Source organism: Periophthalmus magnuspinnatus, chromosome 17 (assembly GCF_009829125.3).
Source record: "Periophthalmus magnuspinnatus isolate fPerMag1 chromosome 17, fPerMag1.2.pri, whole genome shotgun sequence".
NCBI classification, from domain to species: domain Eukaryota; kingdom Metazoa; phylum Chordata; class Actinopteri; order Gobiiformes; family Gobiidae; genus Periophthalmus; species Periophthalmus magnuspinnatus.
Window position 1 is genome coordinate 30194636 of NC_047142.1, and position 19940 is coordinate 30214575.

The window sequence follows — 19940 nt, forward strand, 5'->3', positions numbered from 1 at the left end:
TTGCTGCCGACACGACTCCCATTAGACAAATAATTTATGAATCGGAGAAGAAAGTGGCCAGACTAGACCGTCTCCTTCTGGAAGAATCTTCAAATGAATCATGTAGGACTGCAACAAACGACTATGTTTGTTATCCATTCATCTGGATATAATTTTTTTGATTGATCAATTCGTTCTTCAGATTGTGAAAATCCTGTGAAGGAGATTTTTTATACATTTGTCCGAGATGAAGCTAGAGGGATCATCTAGTTTACAACAAACTTGGTTGTTCATTAAAAGCACAAATTTCACACATTTCACATCTGTTTGGGGTCATAAAACCATCTCTCAGCACATTATGTTTTGTTTGTATGTAGTCATGAAAACGATTAACCGATTACTAAATCAGTTAATCAATTGTCTTGATTAATCGATTAACTTGTTTCCGCCTTAGAATCAAGTAACAGAAACTTCACTTTTTTAATTAAAGATATTACATTATGCTTTATTCAATTTTTTTAAAAGGTGTACTATGTTGCTTTTTCTGGTGGAGGGTTATTGGTTTGTCTAGAACAGGGGTCACCAACCTTTTTTAACCTGAGAGCTACTTTATGGGCACTGAGTCATACGAAGGGCTACCAGTTTGAGACGCTCTTCTGAAATAACAAATTTTCTCAGTTTGCCTTTAGTTATACATTATTAATAATGATAAATGATAATCATCTATGTGAACACACTGATCATGTTGCAAGACACTGATCATATTAATGATTTCTCAAAATAATTATCAACAATGAGCAAGGAGGGAAACAGATATCAGTATACAGCACTTTAACTTTACTAATCTTAGTAATTGTTAAATTTCCAGACGACACTTACATCACTACATCTCACTATCCATTGACAAACCTTTTTAACAAAACATAAATAATATACATTGCACCATGTTTCATAAAGTTATCAATTATGTAATGTTAAAGAAAAATAAGCTTACATATTTTTAAATAAATCTCCGTTGCGTTTTGTGACTTTTTCACCGGTGTCGTGAAAAAAGCCTGTTGTTTACCCAAAGCTGCGTTTAGCTTTGGGCTTGTTCTGCCCATAGTATGCGTCCCCGTGGGGAGTGCGCGTCCCCGTGGGTAGTTAGTGTGGAGTTTTATGAGAGGTAGTGAAGTGTCCCTCCACATTGTGCCTCTTTGCCGTCACCACAATCGCTCCACAGATGAGATACGCGCAGGTTTCTTTTACAGTCTTAAATCGTTGTGAAAGTGATCTATTTTCTACCATGTTTTGGAGTAAGAAACTGCATTCAGCGCATCGTCACAGCGCTCGCGAGCGGAGCACCGGTTTTGTCACGCGCACAATACTGACCTTTGAAGTGAGTAGGTCAAAGTTCACCTTAACTTATCTAAACTTCACGTATAATGAACATATGTTCAAGATATTGTCATTTTAAATCTATATAAACGCAAGGGTGATAAAAAAATAAATAAAATAGCAACAGAACAAGATTTAATTTTAGATGCAGCTCATTAGTGAGTTGTGCTATTTTTAGAACCGGTCTGCGGGCGACTCATCTGGGGCTTGGGGGCAACATGGCACCCGCGGGCATAGGGTTGGTGACCCCTGGTCTAGAATGTACCATAGACTGGCATTAAACTTCTTTGATCTTGTGTTCATTCAACTAATGGGGTGTGTGTTTTTTGTTTGTTTTTTTTTATTGTGAAAAACACCTTGGAAAACAGAGTTGCCTCTCCACAGATCTGAGTCATAAACTGACCTTGTGGCATCACCAACATAACTACATGGAGATAGATAAATAACAGCTAACAGGTAACCCGGTGATCCAAATATGTTTTGCGTTAGCAGTTAATACACCAGAAGTAAAATACCCCCTCTTTAAAATAATCCATATTGTATCATTTGAAATTAATCTCAACTTTTTCCACTTTTGTTGATCTGCTGAGTTGCTGGTGCACTGGGGGGGTGATGAGGTATAAATGAAGCTTACAAAAACATTTTTGTATTTATTTTTATATTTTTATGTTCTTTAAACAGCATGTATTTTTGAGTCAAATTCATTTCATCAGCCAAAATAATGATGAAATATGAAACAAACCAGGTGTCCCAGTGTAAAGTTTAGGTATCACTAGGTCTGTCATGATAACACATTTTGAACGATATATTGTTAGAAGAATATCACAATAAACAACAATACTGAAAATACTTTATCCCTGTATACACACTGTTACATATACTGTATCATTAAAAAGGTGGCGCTCCAACACATAAATGGCAGAACGAATCAATAATTAGCCAACGCAGTTTTTTATTCAACACTTTACAGGCTCAAATCTGAACTTACTGCAAAAAAATAAAAATTAAAAAAAATCTCCCCAACACTGCAAAGAAGAAGTCCCCACGATAAATACTGAGCTCAAAAATATATTGTTCCAGCTTTCATATACTGAACAATAAATCAATATAGCAATTATCATGACAGGTCTAGATATTATTTACCTGTGAAAATAAGCTGATAAATCATATGCAGTTATTGAAATAATTAGTCTGCTCCTTTCAGTTTAGCATTTCATTTCAGTGATGTTTTGCACAGGAGAGAGCTCAGGCTGTGTTTCTACATTCAAACCCTGCTCTCCTCTTTCATAATCAGCTGTAATAAAGCCGCTCTGCTCCACTGCTCCTTTAGACGCCCGTGCAGCAAAACAAAACCACACTCTCAATATTATCATCTCCACTGCGCTACAACATACAGAAAATAATGGCATGGACTCGGCCTGTGCTCCAGCTAATGACAAGTAAAATGACATGTATTATGGTTAAATGCACCAACTGCCTGGGTCATGGGATGGCTGTTTTTTTAAACAAGATAAATTACATGAAGAATAAAGTAATAAATAAATAAAAAGTAGTACAAATTATATTCACAAATGTAGCTAATATGGGGAGGTATTAGGAGCGTGTTAATTTTTCATCCTCAGTGTCGATTGGGTCCTGGGTCCTTGAGTCCAGGTTCTTGAGTCCAGGGTCCAGAGTCCTGGTTCTTGTGTCCTGAGTCCTGGTTCTTGTAACCTTGTGTCCTTGTGTCCTTGAGTCCTTGAGTCCTTGAGTCCAGAGTCCAGAGTCCAGAGTCCAGAGTCCAGAGTCCAGGTTCTTGTGTCCTGGTTCTTGAGTCCAGAGTCCTGAGTCCTGATTCTTGAGTCCTGGTCCTATGCCCTGGTCCTGTGTCCTGGTTCTGAGTGGGACTATCAAAAGTATCAAAAATCAGATACTAATTGATACTAAAACTCATATTGAAACTAGATACTCATTTGAGCAGGTATCAACACTAAAAAAGTCACATTCACAAGATAGAAATGAGCCTTTCCTGAATATCTTTAGAATGATGTTGAGCTGTATCTTTCACAAATATAAGACACACATGGACCACTATGAACCTACTGCACACTGACACAGATATAAGGACAAATGGGTATAGACAAGAAAGTACTACCATCTTCTCTTGTCTAAATAAAGAGGGGTTTTTTTATCATCATTGTGGTATCTGAATCAGTATCGAGAATCAGATATTTTCCTTAGTATCGAAATCGAGTTTGAAACATTCAAAGCATCATGGCAACACTAGTTCTGAGTCCTGGTTCTTAGTTTTGGGTCTTAGCTCTGGTTCTAGTCCAGGTTTTAGTCCAGGTTTTAGTCCCGGTCTGCAGAAGAATGAAAACACAATCCAAGTGTTTCATGTGAAAGTGGAAAAACACAGTTAGTACATAGTACATAGGTAGAACATATAGAAAATAATGTCTTGGATTCAGCCTCTGCTCCAGCTAATGGCATGTAAAGTAACACATATGGATGACACGCATTTCGTGGATTTTCTATCATAATAAACAGACAACATGTTTCAGTTTGTCGTGAATAAAGTGGAATGCATCTCATTGGTGATAAATGGGTTGTTTTTGCAGCGTGGTGAAATAATGACGACTATTTAAGGCCATTAGGCGCCTGCTAACAACTAATCAACCGCAGCAGCTCCAGGCGAGAGGCATCCATCTTCAGATCAAGTCAAGAGTTCACAAAACAGGAAACTTTTTAGAGAGAGGAGAAATGAAAATGATTCTTTGTAGTCGATGTCATCAACATGTGATGTGATGCTAACAGTAGGCACCGCTCTGTCTGGAGTTCTGTTACTCTGCGCCTTGTTTTAACATAATCAGACCAGAGAGAACCAACTAAGATGGAATTGCAACAGGTGATCTGATTTGTGCTGTTAAACAAGTCCCTCTCAAATAACATTACAGTCACAAGCTAGCTAGCATTAGCCAACAGTTATTCAGTGGGCTCCTGAAAATGTGCTGTTTAAATTCATTTTCAATGTTTTTTTACTGAGTTTTCAGACACTTTCTAATAACTTATCAGGCTGCGTTTGCTAGTATGTGCATTGAGTCACCATGGTAACTGTTGAACATTCTATCACAGACAAACATGCATTCCCCCACATGATGTCAATGCAAAGTATCAGTCCAAATTAATTTGTGATAAGAAAATGTCTGTGTAATCCCTCAGTCATCCAGGTCTGATCCATAGTAAAAGCCAAAAGTAAAATCTGTCAACTGGACAAAAAAACTGTACAATGAAGATGTTTCGCTGCTCATCCAAGTCGCTTTTTCAGTTCTGGTCAGATTCTTGCTGGACACCGCCTTGTATCTGTCTGAAGGGAGGAGATGATTATGCTGAAACTAAAAACAGCTTTTGTTTACAGTTTCTGTATGTAGGCTAGGTCTACTGAGCTATACTAAGTGTGCACTGTGCCTGAGACATACTTAACATATTAATTTAGCTCTTAATGAATGAATATGTCTATGTAAGTATGTCTCAAGCAACTTTTTGTCCAGTTGACAGATTTTACTTTTGGCTTTTACTTTGTGATAAGAAAGAACATTAATAATTGTCATATATTTCCTTTTTTTAGTTTAGTCTATTAAAACTGTTGTTTAAATAAAATTACATGAATTTTGCTTGCCAACGAAAATGAAATAATTATATGATCTAAAATATTTTGGTAAAAGCATAATACAGTGCAGACAAACACATATTTCCTTCAAGAGGCACTACTTTGCCTGGAGTTTTCCACAGTATGGCATTAAACTTATTTTTCCATGCAGACAAGCAGGTGACAACCAGGTGAAGGTACAGGTCAGATCTGTGGAGAGGTGACCCTGCTCAGAATAAGAATGCAGTTTTTTCTAACTATTGACACTTTGCAGTGATATCACACTGGGGGGAAGTCTGCATGCATGTCTATGGCAGCATTTTCAGCAGTTACCATGGTGACATAATGCATACATTAGCAAATATCTTGATACATTTTCAGATTGTCTGAAAACTCAAGGGAAAAATACAAAAGGGATTTAAACTAATAATTTTCAGGAGCCTATGATCAATAAAAGTGTCAACAAAAGAAGAAATGTTTATTAATGCCGTACTTTCACTGCCAACATATGAAGCATGTCAATAAGATACTGACCGGTTTTGCGTTTGACGATTCCTGATGGAGATATGGAGTTTGGGGTGGAGGGCGTCCCAGAGGAGGCGGACAGCGCTGGAGTGGCAGGTGTAGAGACGGGTGTAGAGACAGGTGCAGAGACAGGTGCAGGGGTGGCTGGGGTCCCAGGGCTGACGGGGGTCGGGGGAGGAGACTTGGGGGTGGGGGCTGCTTTCAAAACTTCATCCTGGAACAAGAAAAACAATTATTTAAAATGATTGATAAATGGAGCTAATACGTTCTGTTGGGGAGTTACTATGAGCAAGTGAACATTCTGTCCTCAAAGTTGATGGATTTGATCTGAACAAATTGTAATGTCAGGACATCTGGGTCAGAGCAAACTGCAGCTGAGTAACAAAGGTTTTGGCCCAGACCAGCTTTAGACCAGCTTTAGACCAGCTTTAGACCAGCTTTAGACCAAGCTTTAGACCAAGCTTTAGACCAAGCTTTAGACCAAGCTTTAGACCAAGCTTTAGACCAAGCTTTAGACCAAGCTTTAGACCAAGCTTTAGACCAAGCTTTAGACCAAGCTTTAGACCAAGCTTTAGACCAAGCTTTAGACCAAGCTTTAGACCAAGCTTTAGACCTAGTTCAATTCTAGTTCCAGTTCATGAATTGGTTCAGAATTGACTTACAGACTGGGACTTGGGTCCAAGTTAAGACATGGTATCGTCCTGGTATCGTCCTGGTATCGTCCTGACTTGGTCCTGACTTGGTCCTGACTTGGTCCTGACTTGGTCCTGACTTGGTCCTGACTTGGTCCTGACTTGGTCCTGACTTGGTCCTGACTTGGTCCTGACTTGGTCCTGACTTGGTCCTGACTTGGTCCTGACTTAGTGGAGGACTGACACAAAAACCCTAAAGTAGAATTATCCCCAAAAAACTATTCTAACTGTACATGGTTAAAACATGAGCTGCAATAATTAAATAGCCAAATGAACGTCTTAGTAGTAAGTTTGTATCTATAATTAGTTATTTATTCAACCCTCTACAGCTGAAATCTCATTGTAGAACAGAAAAATAAGTAGTAGTTAGTACAAAGAAAAAGTCCTCACAATAAATATTGACCCTCAGAAACTATTGTTCCATCTAACATGTACTCAACGAAAAGTCTAAATATTGGTTATGGTGACAGGCCTCACTCCATCAAAAACATACCTGAAGTAGCACCATTATAACATGGCTAAAAGCTCCTAAGAGTCCTTTTTTTGTAATATAGGACCTTTAATAAAAGAAGCCAAACATTTACCCAACAACCAATACACCACAAATATTACAAGCTCCACAAAACCATACATAGAAGATACTGCTGCTTCCACCACACCTCCTTTGGGATTCGATTTAATCAACTTCATATGTCATTTCACAAGTCATCAACTATCAATCTAACACTCCGTAATAGAGAGTAGTTTTATGGCTGAATGCTTTTACAATATAACAGTCTTTTACTAGTACATGTATGTAGTTCTGTGGTTATGTAATACTGGTCATAAGCCATACCTCATTACCTTCATCGTTTCATATCTCACCACTGTGGTTTAATTATACAATCGCCACGGAAACGCCCCTCCGCTGTGGAAACTATGGGGAGTGAACATGATAAATCTGGTTGCATTTTTAGCCTAGAGAAAAAAATTATAATTAATTTTAATCAATCCGACAATGAGTCTAGAGTAATTAAGAGATGAACAGCCAGTGCAAGGGAGCTCTCTGTAGTGTTATGATTAAGAGTTAGCTGAAATACATGGTAAAAAATCGTGTACGAGCCCTTTAAGTCAAATTTCTCTAGCATCAGTACAGACATATTGTAGAAGCAGCTGTTGAGGTCAAAATAACTCTGCTGTGTACTGTCTGCATCCACCTGGAAAGCCTTTTACTGTCAAAGCATCAGGAAGTATCATGCTAGTAACAGTTAGCTTTATTGTCACTTTGAAGCTCCACTCACATGTTCCCTCACAATTCGATATGATACTATCACAATACAGGCAATAATCGATATACAGTGGTCCCTTGCTATTTTGCAGATTTTTTTTGTGCAATTTTGCACGCTTTTTACAGTGTATCAATGTGTATTGTGTTTAAGGGATGTGCCATGTCTCCTGAACAGTACAGAATGTGTTCAGCCAAATTCACATAAGTTCAATTGCTGTGTGACTCTGAAGTGCTGTATATTTCCAAGTTTTACACAAATTTCATAAACGCTTTGGACTTAAGTGTTTCTCTGCACAGAGAGGCGCCTCTGTGGATACCACTGGAGCAGAGGCACGAGAACACCACATTTAAAGAAATCATTGAGGAAGAGGGAGATAATATACGAAGGTTTGAACTTTGAGAGTTTAAACAAGAGAGAAATGTGAGAAAATGTTAATGCCTGTCTGAAAAGTGTATAAAGTGTGTGGTGAGGGGTCTTACAGCCTTAAAACATACATAATAATTGTAAAAAATTTAAGCTGACTACTTAGCGGATTTTACCTATTGTGGGTTAATGTAAACCCCCGAGATAAACCAGGGACCACTGTATCACACATGATAGGATATACACAAAACATTTGTAAAAGAATCAAATACATTTAAACAACAGTATTTCTTAGTTAAATAACTATCTGCACAAACTTAATATGACACACCCATTTAGATGATCAAAACCATGAACATGTCAAATGCATTGCATAAACAAGATTTCTTTCTCTAAACAAGCTACCAAATTGTAGCACTGCCAAAAATAATTTTGTAAAAACTTACCAAAAAATACTCATGGCAATATATCAATACAGTAGCCCACTGTAGCACCAAATTTAGTATCACCATATATACACTTAGATATTTTTGCACATCCCATAAATGTAGCGTTCAGCTCCAGTCAAATGAAGCTCATCAAGGCTAGCAGGAGCCAAGTTGAATATTAGGAATTCTTGATTGCGAGTATCATAGCAAACACAGAGCCAATCCGGAGCGAGGTTGAAGATAACGCCCTTTCCCACCCGCACCACTGGTTTAGCAGGGAGCAGGTGCTTAGCAGTGCTGTCAATCAAGCCTGTTGCTAATACTAGAGGGAGCAACCTCGGGGAAAGCAGGCAGTTGATTTGTCTGTTATTAATGTTCATATCTTGATTTATGGGGATTTTAAGGGCAAAATGACGAGCCTGACAGCAGCAGTTATGGAGAGAGGGACCATAGTTTTCCAATGTAAAGTGAATTGAACCCAGAGTTGATGGAGCTGGAAGTGCATCTATACTAACTTCCTAACTGCAATGTGTCGGCTAGCAGGTTGGTTATGTCCATTTATATAGACACAGTAGGATCCCTACTCATCACAGTGAATAAATAGGATGCTCTGAATGCATAAGGTCAGTGAGGAATAACTTTGGACCACTGCAAACTGTCTTAAAAAACAGAACTACTTCATTTTAGACAGTTAAGTTGGTTAATAGTATATACTGATCATCTCCATTTCTCGATTACACCATTTTTGTAATTTAGCCTGATTAAATGTGTGAATCTGTACTCAATTGCTTATGTAAAGAGTTAAGGATGAGGATAGAAAAAACATATTTGTGCATCTTTTCAGAAAGAGGTTGAACTAGCAAATGGTCTACCCAAATTATACAGCAAATCTAACAGCAACGAACAAAATATCTCCTATTGGTAGATTTACCAGACAGTCCCCTTTAAACAGTAAAAAATGCCTTCACTTTGTCGGTTTCAGGGTTGAGAGTGGCAGCAGATTTTAATAGACAAACTGTGGGATAATCATCATTAGCACAAGAGCGATGTTTGTCACGGTGGGGCTGCCAAATAATCCAATTTGTTCCCAGTGGAGTCAAACAAAATAATACAAAACAAAATGGAGTTTCTAAACAAATAAATCATTATATTTTAGGATCTAGTGCCGAAGAATAACTGGTTATGAATTAGGGTTGAATAATTTGGGGAAAATACATAAGATGCATTTTTTTCTGACAGGCATAGTAAGTAGTTTGAGATTTATGTTTAGATCATGGGATTCTGTTCACATTTTAAACACATTCAGGAGAATTAAATAAGAGAGGAGATTTTGTTGTTTGGGGAGAAAATTATGGTACTTGAAAAATGTGCCATTTACCAACTGATCCAACTGGTCCATTCAAATTCCTATATGGATTCAATTGCTATTAATCTCGCAACCCTATTATAGATACTAAGATGAGTAGATAAGTAGCATTAAGTGACAAAGCATATCAACACATACCCAGCTCACAAACAGTGATGTTAAAGTCACAGTATGTAACTTTTTATCAAAAACACATCAAAATAAAAGCATTTTTTGGTCGTGTTTATTGCAGTGAAAAACATGTGTCCTTACAGTGAGCTCATATGCATCTGATTTGGGCTGAAGGAGGGCATTCTCCTGCTTGTTTCAATGTAATTGTTTCTTTGACTGCAATATTACACCGTATCACATAAAACTTATCTATTTCAACAGCAAATGTTCCAAGTATGGTTTTATCATGCAGGTGACATGCCACCTCCAGAAGTTGCATATTGTATCTGCAATGTACCTAAAGATCACTAAAGAGATCAGGAGCCTAACCCACCACCTCTTTAGCAGAGTGGTTATCCTGTCTCCTCCTCTCAGTACAGTAACACATGGGTCGCCAGACAAAAACAACGGATTTTTGGATAGCTCTGTGGACTCAGGTGTTTTTGTCTCATCCAAAGTCGATAATCACCTCTTTTCATTAGAACTTTATTGACAAACCCATTGAAATGCAGTGAATCGGGCTACATTACTGCTGCATTGTGGGAGTACCTCCGGGTAAACAATAGGCCCTGATACGCTCTGGGGTTTTGAACAGAGCAGGTCTGAGCAGGTCTGGAGTAGATTAGGTCAAGGTTTTGGTGCTCTGAGCTCTACAGGGAGTGAAAGAGAGATACTGATGATCCAAAAACAAAAATGAATCACAGGATTAAAAGAGCACATATTACACACTCTAGTGGCTTTTAAAAATGCTTTTGGTCACCTTGGGATAAGTATTTCACATTTTCATACTTAACTTTGCATTTGGTGAATATGCTATGCTAATAGAGCTAAGTGTTTGTTGTGAACAGAATTTAACTGCAAAATGATATAAGCCCAGTGATTGATTCTGGGCTTAGAAGACTGCACAGGAGAAGTTTTATCTATGATGCAACAAAACTGGCAAAACGTTAATGGGGCATTTTTGAGGCTCAGCGAAGTGACTTTGAATCAATGGATTAATGAAATAACACAGAATGAAACAAAATACAATTCTAGGTATTTTTAGAAACAAAATGTAAATTATAATATATATATATATTATAATTTATAATATATATATATATATATATATATATATATATATATATATATAAAATATAATGACAAGGTAGATTAAACTCAATTCACATTCTACTTTCTGCTGTCATCCATATAAATCCTTATGATCTTAATAATAAATATTCAATTAATACAAAATTGAGACACCATTAGGGCTGTAGTTGACTAAAGTCTGATCGATTAGTTCATGCAAAAACAGCTTCATATGCAGAATAAACTGCTGGAAACAATGTATTTATGGAAAGACTCCCTTCCTACTGTTGTTCATATAGATCCTTATATGACTAATACAAATTATACTCAGCTAAGACACAATCAACCAACTGATCAATTAAACAGCTAAAGCATGAAAGCCCTACTCACAACAATAATAATGTTGTGAAACTATATGGTGGCTGTAATGGATTTAACTATGTCTCCAGTGTGTAGGTTATAGGGATGGGACGATATACGATAATATCGTTAATCGCGATAAATAAGGTCCGCAATTAATCGTTCGTGGCATTTTTTAATAATCACGATCATCGCGCACGATTATAATCGCCTTTACGGAACCACACTGCCTCATGTTTCCAGTTCCAATACAACGTTTAGATGTTAGTTTGTGGTGTTTGCCCACTCTGACATAGCAATGACACTTGTAGCTTCTGTGCTTATTTCTGTCTGAACTACTGAACTATTCTGTCAGATATCAACAATAAACAAAGTCTGATCCGTAACTCTCCACAGGAACGTACCAGCGCGCGCCTCACCCGTGTGCACAGATGAGACGCTAATGTGTGTACATCTTAGATTTTTATCTACAATAATGCAAACTGCAGAATAAAACAACACCTTTTAAACAATAGACAAATTAAGTCTAATTCATACAGCTGAACACAAATGTGCCAGAGCGCATGGTCCGAATGTGCACTATATGCACAGAAGCAAAGCTAACGATTATATACGGTATATTTTACCTACAATTAAGTCAATAGCAGAATTAACCACGCTTACCGATCGAGAACAGCATCCAATCCATCAAAAAATAAGGTCCTTTACTCCTGAGTCCACTGTGGGATCTTTACTCTTTGCCATGAACCGCTCCAGGTCCAGATGCCTCTAGTTTAACTTGTACAAACATCCACAGTGTCTTCGATCACGTCCTCCCTTTGGTTTGTCCGTTTCGTCATGTTTAAAACGCAAAACAACAGAGAGTAAAATGCGCCATTATGCACACATTTCTGCATCCACTCGTTTCCCAATTCACCAAAGTGCCTTAATTAAAAAAAATTAAGTGTTCATCGACGGGCACTTGCGTCACTTCCGGCGCAACAAGGACTGGTCCATTTCGCCAGCATGGCATTGAGGAGTACACATTTTCTTCCGGGTACGTCTGTTTACGGAAAACCATGCCATGTGATACATCATCCTGTCCCGCTGCTCATTGGCTGTAAGGGCAAAACGTCACTAAATGTGTGTGATGTAATTGGTTGATTCTACAAGGGGAAGAGTGGGGCGTAAACTTTCAGTCATCTGTAGCGCTGATTTGCTGTCTGCGGCCTCAGTAACCCACAACCCCCACCTTATTGGCAAACACTGGTGTCAATCACAAGCTGACGCGTGTGTTTAGCACTGAGGAACAAAGTTGGCGCTGTCAGAAGTTTATTATGCCTGAAATCGACAAAAGAAAGGCAAAGAAGTGACGGAGCAGATATCATATTTGGAGTACTTTCCTGCAGCAGATTGGACATGGAGGATCTTATTTTGCGGACATAATTTCTTGACTATAAAAATATATTCTCTGGACCTTTACGGAACAAATGAGACCAACTTTGTGTGAATATGTTGATGTTTGACAGAACCAGAGCGCTCAATGGTAAGTGAAGTCCAGATTCACACTTTGTGACTTTTCTGTAAAAACGTCTTTCCTGTCAGCACTGTGCTGATTGCAGGTGAAAATGGTTTGCATATCCAGAAAGACGAGCGCCGCAGCTTTCATTTGATGTGTAGATTGTTTGTGTGGGTGACGCAGAAACGTATGTACATTGCTGTAAATTTGTAAAGTAGGCCCGGGCCGTCAGAACGTTAACAGGTTAATAATTATTGCGATAATATCGTTAATCGCGATTATTTTGGCCACGATAATCGTGAGTCTAAAATTTAATATCGTCCCATCCCTAGTAGGTTATTAAGCCAAGTTGCACTACCCTAACCAGGACCCCAGAACCCTAAAACTAGTCAAACAAGCACCAAGCCAGGACTAAACCAGAACCTGAGGTTGTCAAAAGTATTGAACATCAGACACAAATCATTACTAAAATTATTAAAACTGTAAATTGTAAGTATTTATACTGAAAAAATAAAAAAATCACATAACTGGAACTAGTGCAAGTCCACATGGTATAATTAACAAATACTATTGGTCCTGGAAGTGCTGTCACAATACTAATGCTTCAGAGTAGTGTATCTCCTCTCACCTCAGCCTTCCCTGCCTCCTCCCGTTCTACGTTCTTCTCCTTCTTCTCTCTCCCCTTTACAGCTAAGACCTGGTTTTCTGGAGCTTCGTCTTCGTCACTGTCCAGGATCTGACGGCTGCGTTTGGGAGTTTTTTTCACCGGAGAATCTTCCTCATGAGCCCCGTTGTGCACCTTCAGAGGACTCTTCACCGGCCTGGGACACAACATATAAATACAACATTATTACATTGATTCAGACAGACAAAAAGGACAAAAATTATAAATCACAATTATTTGGCTCATTAGAAATATCAATTATTTTAAACATTTACTTCTTATAGATTTGCCTGTAGAGAACGTACAATACATTTTATCAGTAATATATATTGTTGAAGAGTTTATGTAGATTTGTATGATAAAAAAGTATTTTTGCTCCAGATTTTGAGTGGCAGAACGAGCGCACATATCATTTATATAATTTTGTTTATCATATAATTGCATAAAATGCATCTCCACAGAGACAAGCAGGTGAGGTAAGCCATCTCTCCAGGACCTGTAAACCTCCAAGACTCACAGGTGAGCAGATTGGATCACAGCTGACCCTTCTCACCCTGGACACAGACTGAGTCCTGAGGCTACAAAACCTTTCACCACAAGAACAGTTTCTTCCCCTCTGCAGCTGGACTCATCAACACTATAACACCTGTCACACTATAACAAGACTTACAATATATATTGTAACTCTGACTGCCAGATGTGGTGCTTCAGGAACTGGACACTACAAAGTAACCTTTGACCCCCAATGGCTCACGTGAGTCTATATCATCTCATGGCACCAGAAGCCCAGTCCTTCGTTTCTGAGGGGCACCCTGGTGGTCATTCGAAATTTATAGAAATGTAGCGACAGTCACAACACTTGTTCCATTTCATCCCTACTGACCACCAAAGGCAATACTTCAAGAGCTGGATGACGAATATCAGCAAGGTCCCAAGGAATCAACTCAAGAAGAAAACTTACCTCACTATGATGCGGACAAGTGCCACTGGAGATTCCCCTCCAACGGATGCGGGAAATCCATGTTCACTCTGTAGAACCCAAACAGATGGCGTCCAGACCCACAATATGCTTTCATTATGACCCCCACAATCCAGTGTGCGAGGCATCATTTTGAAAGAGCCTGACCTCTTTGCAAATCAGCAAAACAGGCAAGCTATCTGTACAGAAGCTGTGGAGCGCATGTACGTCGAGTGCACATGTAAGCTCAAGCAGGACTTCTGAACAGAAGGATCCTGAACTGGAAGTGCTCCCCCCAAAAAGCAAGGCGGACAAACATTCCAATGTTGAGGCACAATGGGGACATGAAAATAAGCATCCTTCTGGTGTATTGAAATGAACCCATCTTCAGAGGAGATCACCTGGACAACCTGTCTGACACCCAACATCTTGGGAGGACTTTAAAAAGCATGTTCAGACACCTGAGGTCCAGGACTGGGCGCAAATCACGTGTGTTCTTTGGCACTAGAAAATAACAAAAAATAAATGCTTCCTGGATCCAGCGGGGATCCATGGGAACTACTGCACCTTTGTCAACAAAAGTGCAAATTTCTTGAGCCAGTGCCCTTGTTTATATTGACACAGGCGGCCGGCAGAAAAACTGGAGTCAAGATAAAGTGGCCACAACCCTGTGGGCAGCCCAGTTATCGGCTTGTCCCGGAGTAAAATGTCCCACCGCTACATCACAGCTTCACCTGATTGCCGCCCTTTGAGGGTTTGGGGGGGCAGAGACTGGGCTGGGCACATCAAGGGAAGGAATCTCAGGTACGGGCCCTTGGAGCAGGCCCGCATCAGAGAGGGGCATCAGATACCTCTGAGAAGTAGGAGGGGCAACTGGGGCCATCTGGCAAGGGGCTTGTCTATGAAGCCCTGCCAACTGCTGTCTTGCCGCCTGAGGAGTATGCTCCAAGACTTCAACGGCAGCTAAACCAAACAGTTCTCCAGGGAGAACCAGGACACTCCTCAACGTCCACCTACTGACCTTGGAGAAATCATTGTGGTGACAGACTCATTGCCCCCAGCCTGAGAACAGGTAAAGCGCAGAGACTCCGACTTTGAAACTTTATATCCATCAAACCTTCACTGAAAAGCCACATGGCTGCCATCCACTTGAAGGTTTCAGTTCAGACATCACTGTATCCACCTTAGCAGAAAACGTCCTGGATTCTCCTTCTTGGGTTTATTATATGGAACACTCATCTCCAGTAGAATAGCGCTATCAATCCACAGGCGGGCCAGCCAGTAAAAGCCCAAAAGACCCTGCAGACATCCAGGTAGAGGGCTCCTCAACTGCAGCCAAACCCACAGACCAGGTCAGAATACTGCAGTTAGAACATGCAGTGTAAGAGACGGCCTCCCGAAGACGTTCTTTACCTAGACAGGCGGGACATAGGTCATGCCCATCATCAGCCTGTAGTGAAGCCCGACAGAACTAGCAACATAAGGACTCAAGCATCATACTGCCCAACAGTAGCCTGATATACTAGAAGTCCAGTACAGTCTATAAACTAGAGTTGTGTTGAGCAGGAAACACCATTACCCACTCATTAATAATCCAGTGTGCACCAAATAAATGGTACAAAACTATAAATGTGAAGAATAAACCGAACACAGCTATTAAGCAACATTAACAATCTAAATGAAGTAGTAAATGAGCCAAATGTGGTTGGATAAAAGACTAGAAGAGAAAAAACAATGAAGTAAAGCCAAAGGGCAAACTAAACACAAGCTGAAATAAATGGAAAAAAAAAAAAAAAACAGTAGCCTACTTCCTCAATGGAAAAAAAGTAGGCAGATTTGCAGCTTGTGCAGTCCCCGGAGGATGAGAAAATCATAGGGTCAACCGTGGACCAGTCAGTTTTTTTGATCATAGTCATATTCTTTGTTTAATGCTGCATTATAAAACCAAAGCAAGGTCCCAGTTTGAAAATTCTGATCCTGATTATACCATTAGCAATGACAAAATATTGAATATAATGAAAGATGGAGAAGTTTAATGCCATGCTGTGTGATAAATACACATATCCGAGCAGGTGACAGAGCCTCAGCTCAAAAGGTCCCATAGTGCATCTTTACACAGCTTGTTCACAGATTACACAGTGTTCAAAAGCATCAAACATTTGCTTTGTCTAAAAAAAATCAATACTTACTTTTTCACTGCTTCATCAGCCGATTTCTTTTCTTTAGTTTTGGGCTGAAAGAAGGATCTGAAAATAAACACGGCAATACAACAAATGTCTTAAATAATTGTCATAAAGAAACAGTAAGCAACAAATAAAGGAATAAAAGACAAATGTGAGTATTTCAGAAGTAAATCTATACCAGTACAAAGTAACGATGTCTGTGTAATCCCTCAGTCATCCAGCTCTGATCCATAGTAAAAGCCAAGAGTAAAATCTTTTTGTCCAGTTGACAGATTGTACTTTTGGCTTTTACTGTAGTATAAAATAAACCAAAATCTGAAGTGCTTTTTATCTGTTTACGCCACATTTACATGACTTTATCATTCAGTACGTTAGAGTTTATAAATAAAACCTGTTCCTAGTGGCACAGATATCAGCCTATAATCCATCCATCCATCTATATAACAGAAGATCTAATAGACTAGGTGACTTTCTTTCACTGCAGCAGGTGGCAGCATAATGCATATTACTCAACATTATTTTTTCATTAAATTTAGACAATTTGTACTGACCACATTTGAGAACATTAATAGTTTTAAATGGGAATAAACAAGAAGTCTAAGTCTAAAAAAAAAATCCTACAGTACCTTTCTGATTGTCCAAACAAGAAACAACGTAAACTGTGCACAAAATGTAACTTTAAATCATAAATATTTTAAGTGTCATCATATTGTTCAATGGCAGTGGTTTAAACGCACGTGGGTAACAACAATACAAGCTGCAAGCTGTTAAACCTGGACTGTGGGAATTAAACCCAATCAGAAGGTAAAATACAGACAATTATACGAATGTGGGGATATTATAGACAAAAGTGCACGTTTCATAAGACAAACATTGCCCTAAAATTGACAGAATACGTACAAAACTGAAACATGCCATAACTTGCTTACTCCAATAGTCTGTGTGCTCCTGGTTTAATTATGTAGATATTAACTTTAGCTTTATAGAAACTGTACGAGCTCGCAGCCATCAAAACCACGCTTTTACCGATCAGGGAGGGCTGTACTTACGCGATACTCCGCTGCATGGTGTCCTGGTTATCCTTAAATTGTTGTAAATTAAAATAATAGAGCGCAAACAGAACGCTACGTCCGCATAGAAAGCGACAACACTGTGAATATTCCGCGCCAAAATCTATTTCAACCGAAGATCGTAAAAGATGACATGAGGACTCACTCGATGCTGGTGAGAAATGCGCTTTTTCTTCCTATTAACAGCAAAATAATTGACAAATCCTTGGGAAATCACTTATTCTGAATCGCCTGCTTATTTATCTTGCTTTCATATAAGTGTTAAGAAACTAAAAAGGAAAAAACTTGTGGCAAAGAACTTAGAAATTCGTTTATTCGTGTTATATTCGTCTAATAGGTGATAAACTTCAACATTTGTAAATTTAGCTTGCAATAATTGTAAATTACCTCTTGGAGATATAAAAGGTAGACATTTACACACAGCACAATGTAGTTTATTAGAAAAAGGAAGGAATAAATATGACATATAGTGAAATGAACCCAGAGTGAGACATCCTCATCCATACAGTTTCGCGCCAGGACCCTCAGCCCGCCCATTGTCGCCCCCTGCGCTTCCGGTGAGGTTACTGAAGCTCCCATATAATAGTGCTACTTTTAAATAAGAACTAAATAAGCACTAGAATTAGATCATAAAACTACGAAAAATACAAGTATAATGCATAAAAGGTCCATGGATACTAGGCCATTTTGTATTTTATTTTTGCTTTAAGAATTCAGCCTAGACATATTTATTGAGTTGATTTATGTTGGATTAAGGTATGCTTAAAATATATAGGAGCGTACTCATGGGTGATATCTTACTGTTTACTGGAAACAGTTTGAGGACGTTTGACCATTCAACAGATATAATATTTAGTTTCATTTTAATTGCTGTGGGCCAAATCTTTCATAATTATCTGGCTTAATAATAGCAGGACTAACTAGACCAGACATGGGCAAACTACAGCCCACCAAACGTGACCAGATTATGTTAAAATAGATAAGGGCAAACCTTGTTCAGTTTACCTTTTAAACACATTGTAGATCTTTTGGCACTTGATAAAACTGAATGTGAGTTTTCCTGCTGTGTTTATTTAACTGAAAAATGTATGCATTTGGAAAATAATTTGTACAATGAGTGCATATTTATGCTTTGCTACATGTTACAGGCCAAATCTCTAATGTGATATATTCATTCTTATCTCTCCTGGCTTGGCCCCTCTGTCAAATTTTAGAACCCATTGTGGCCCATGTGCCAAAAAGTTTGCCCACCCCTGAAGGAGATGAAACACATTCTTTATAAATGTTTATTATTTGCCAACTAAAACATAAATATAAAACATTACAAACAAATATGTAGCCAATTCTTTAAAGGTCCTGTACCTGATTTTTTTCTCATGTATTTTAGCAAAATGTATCTTGCACCAGTGCAGATATATTGTATAAATAGCTCTTGAGGTCAAAACACGTCTGCTGTGTCTCTATCTTATTATAAAGAGGAAGTGCACGTTGGCATGCTAGTTGTTAGCTTTACCAAGAAAAACTCCGCTATGATCTCTGAAAGTTGTGAAAATCACTTATAAATTCATCATGGTGAATAATTGGGATGCACGGAATAAGGTGAGTGAGGAATAACTTTGGACCACTGCAAACCACTTAAATGGACTAGTTCTCTTTTTCACGTCTATTTTACAACTATTTTACATAAATCTCTGCTTCATCCACTTCACAAATGCAAGTACAGCTTTACATATTCTGTTCTGTTCATCTGTGCTGGTGTCTTGTTTCCGATGGATAGCTTCCTCTCCACAGAGCTGACCTGTAAGCTGAGGAGTCCAGGTGAGGCGAGCCGTGGTCCATCTGCCCCTCGGCCGGCTCTGCTCTAGGGCGGGTGCGGTGGACGACAGGGAGGTGAGGGGAGAGGGTCAGGAGGCAAGGAGTAAGAACGGGTTTAGGGAGGCAACAGGAGAGGAGGAGGGAGGGAGGGAGAGAGTGAAGAACTGCAGAGAGAGAAAGAGAAGAGAGGAGAGATGTGAGGTCCACCTGGTCATGCTGTTACTTAAAAGAACTGTATGTGAGATTATGATTTTAAATTTCATATTTGTGTCACTAATTACGAGGCAAACATGTTCAAATCTAACTTTATTAAACAGCATAAGGGAAATTTGTCCTCTGCATTTGACCCATCCTTCAGTGTCTCTGGGTCAAACTCGTCAGTGGATGCCATAGGACCATAGGTTGTGGAAAGTATTGATACCCTAATAATAACTGACTCTGTGCACAACAACGCTGGGCAATCTCACTGTTTGCCACGCTAAAATGAATAAATATTTAAGGGAGAACATGCAAACTCCACCCAGACACAGGAAGAACATGCAAAC

At 38.9% G+C, this 19940-nt stretch overlaps 1 protein-coding gene across 1 annotated transcript in view; it reads right to left on the minus strand.

Annotated features, from left to right (window-relative positions):
* The window catches only part of lig1 (ligase I, DNA, ATP-dependent), a 121383-nt gene extending 103711 nt beyond the window's left edge, over positions 1-17672 (minus strand). The window contains exons 1-4 of the mRNA XM_055228472.1: positions 17560-17672; positions 16517-16573; positions 13334-13526; positions 5519-5723 (exon numbers count right to left, since the gene is read on the minus strand). Coding sequence (XP_055084447.1) covers positions 5519-5723; positions 13334-13526; positions 16517-16573; positions 17560-17576 — 472 coding nt within the window. The 5' untranslated portion in view covers positions 17577-17672. The remainder of the gene's footprint in view (positions 1-5518; positions 5724-13333; positions 13527-16516; positions 16574-17559) is intronic.
* Positions 17673-19940: the final 2268 nt, after the last annotated feature.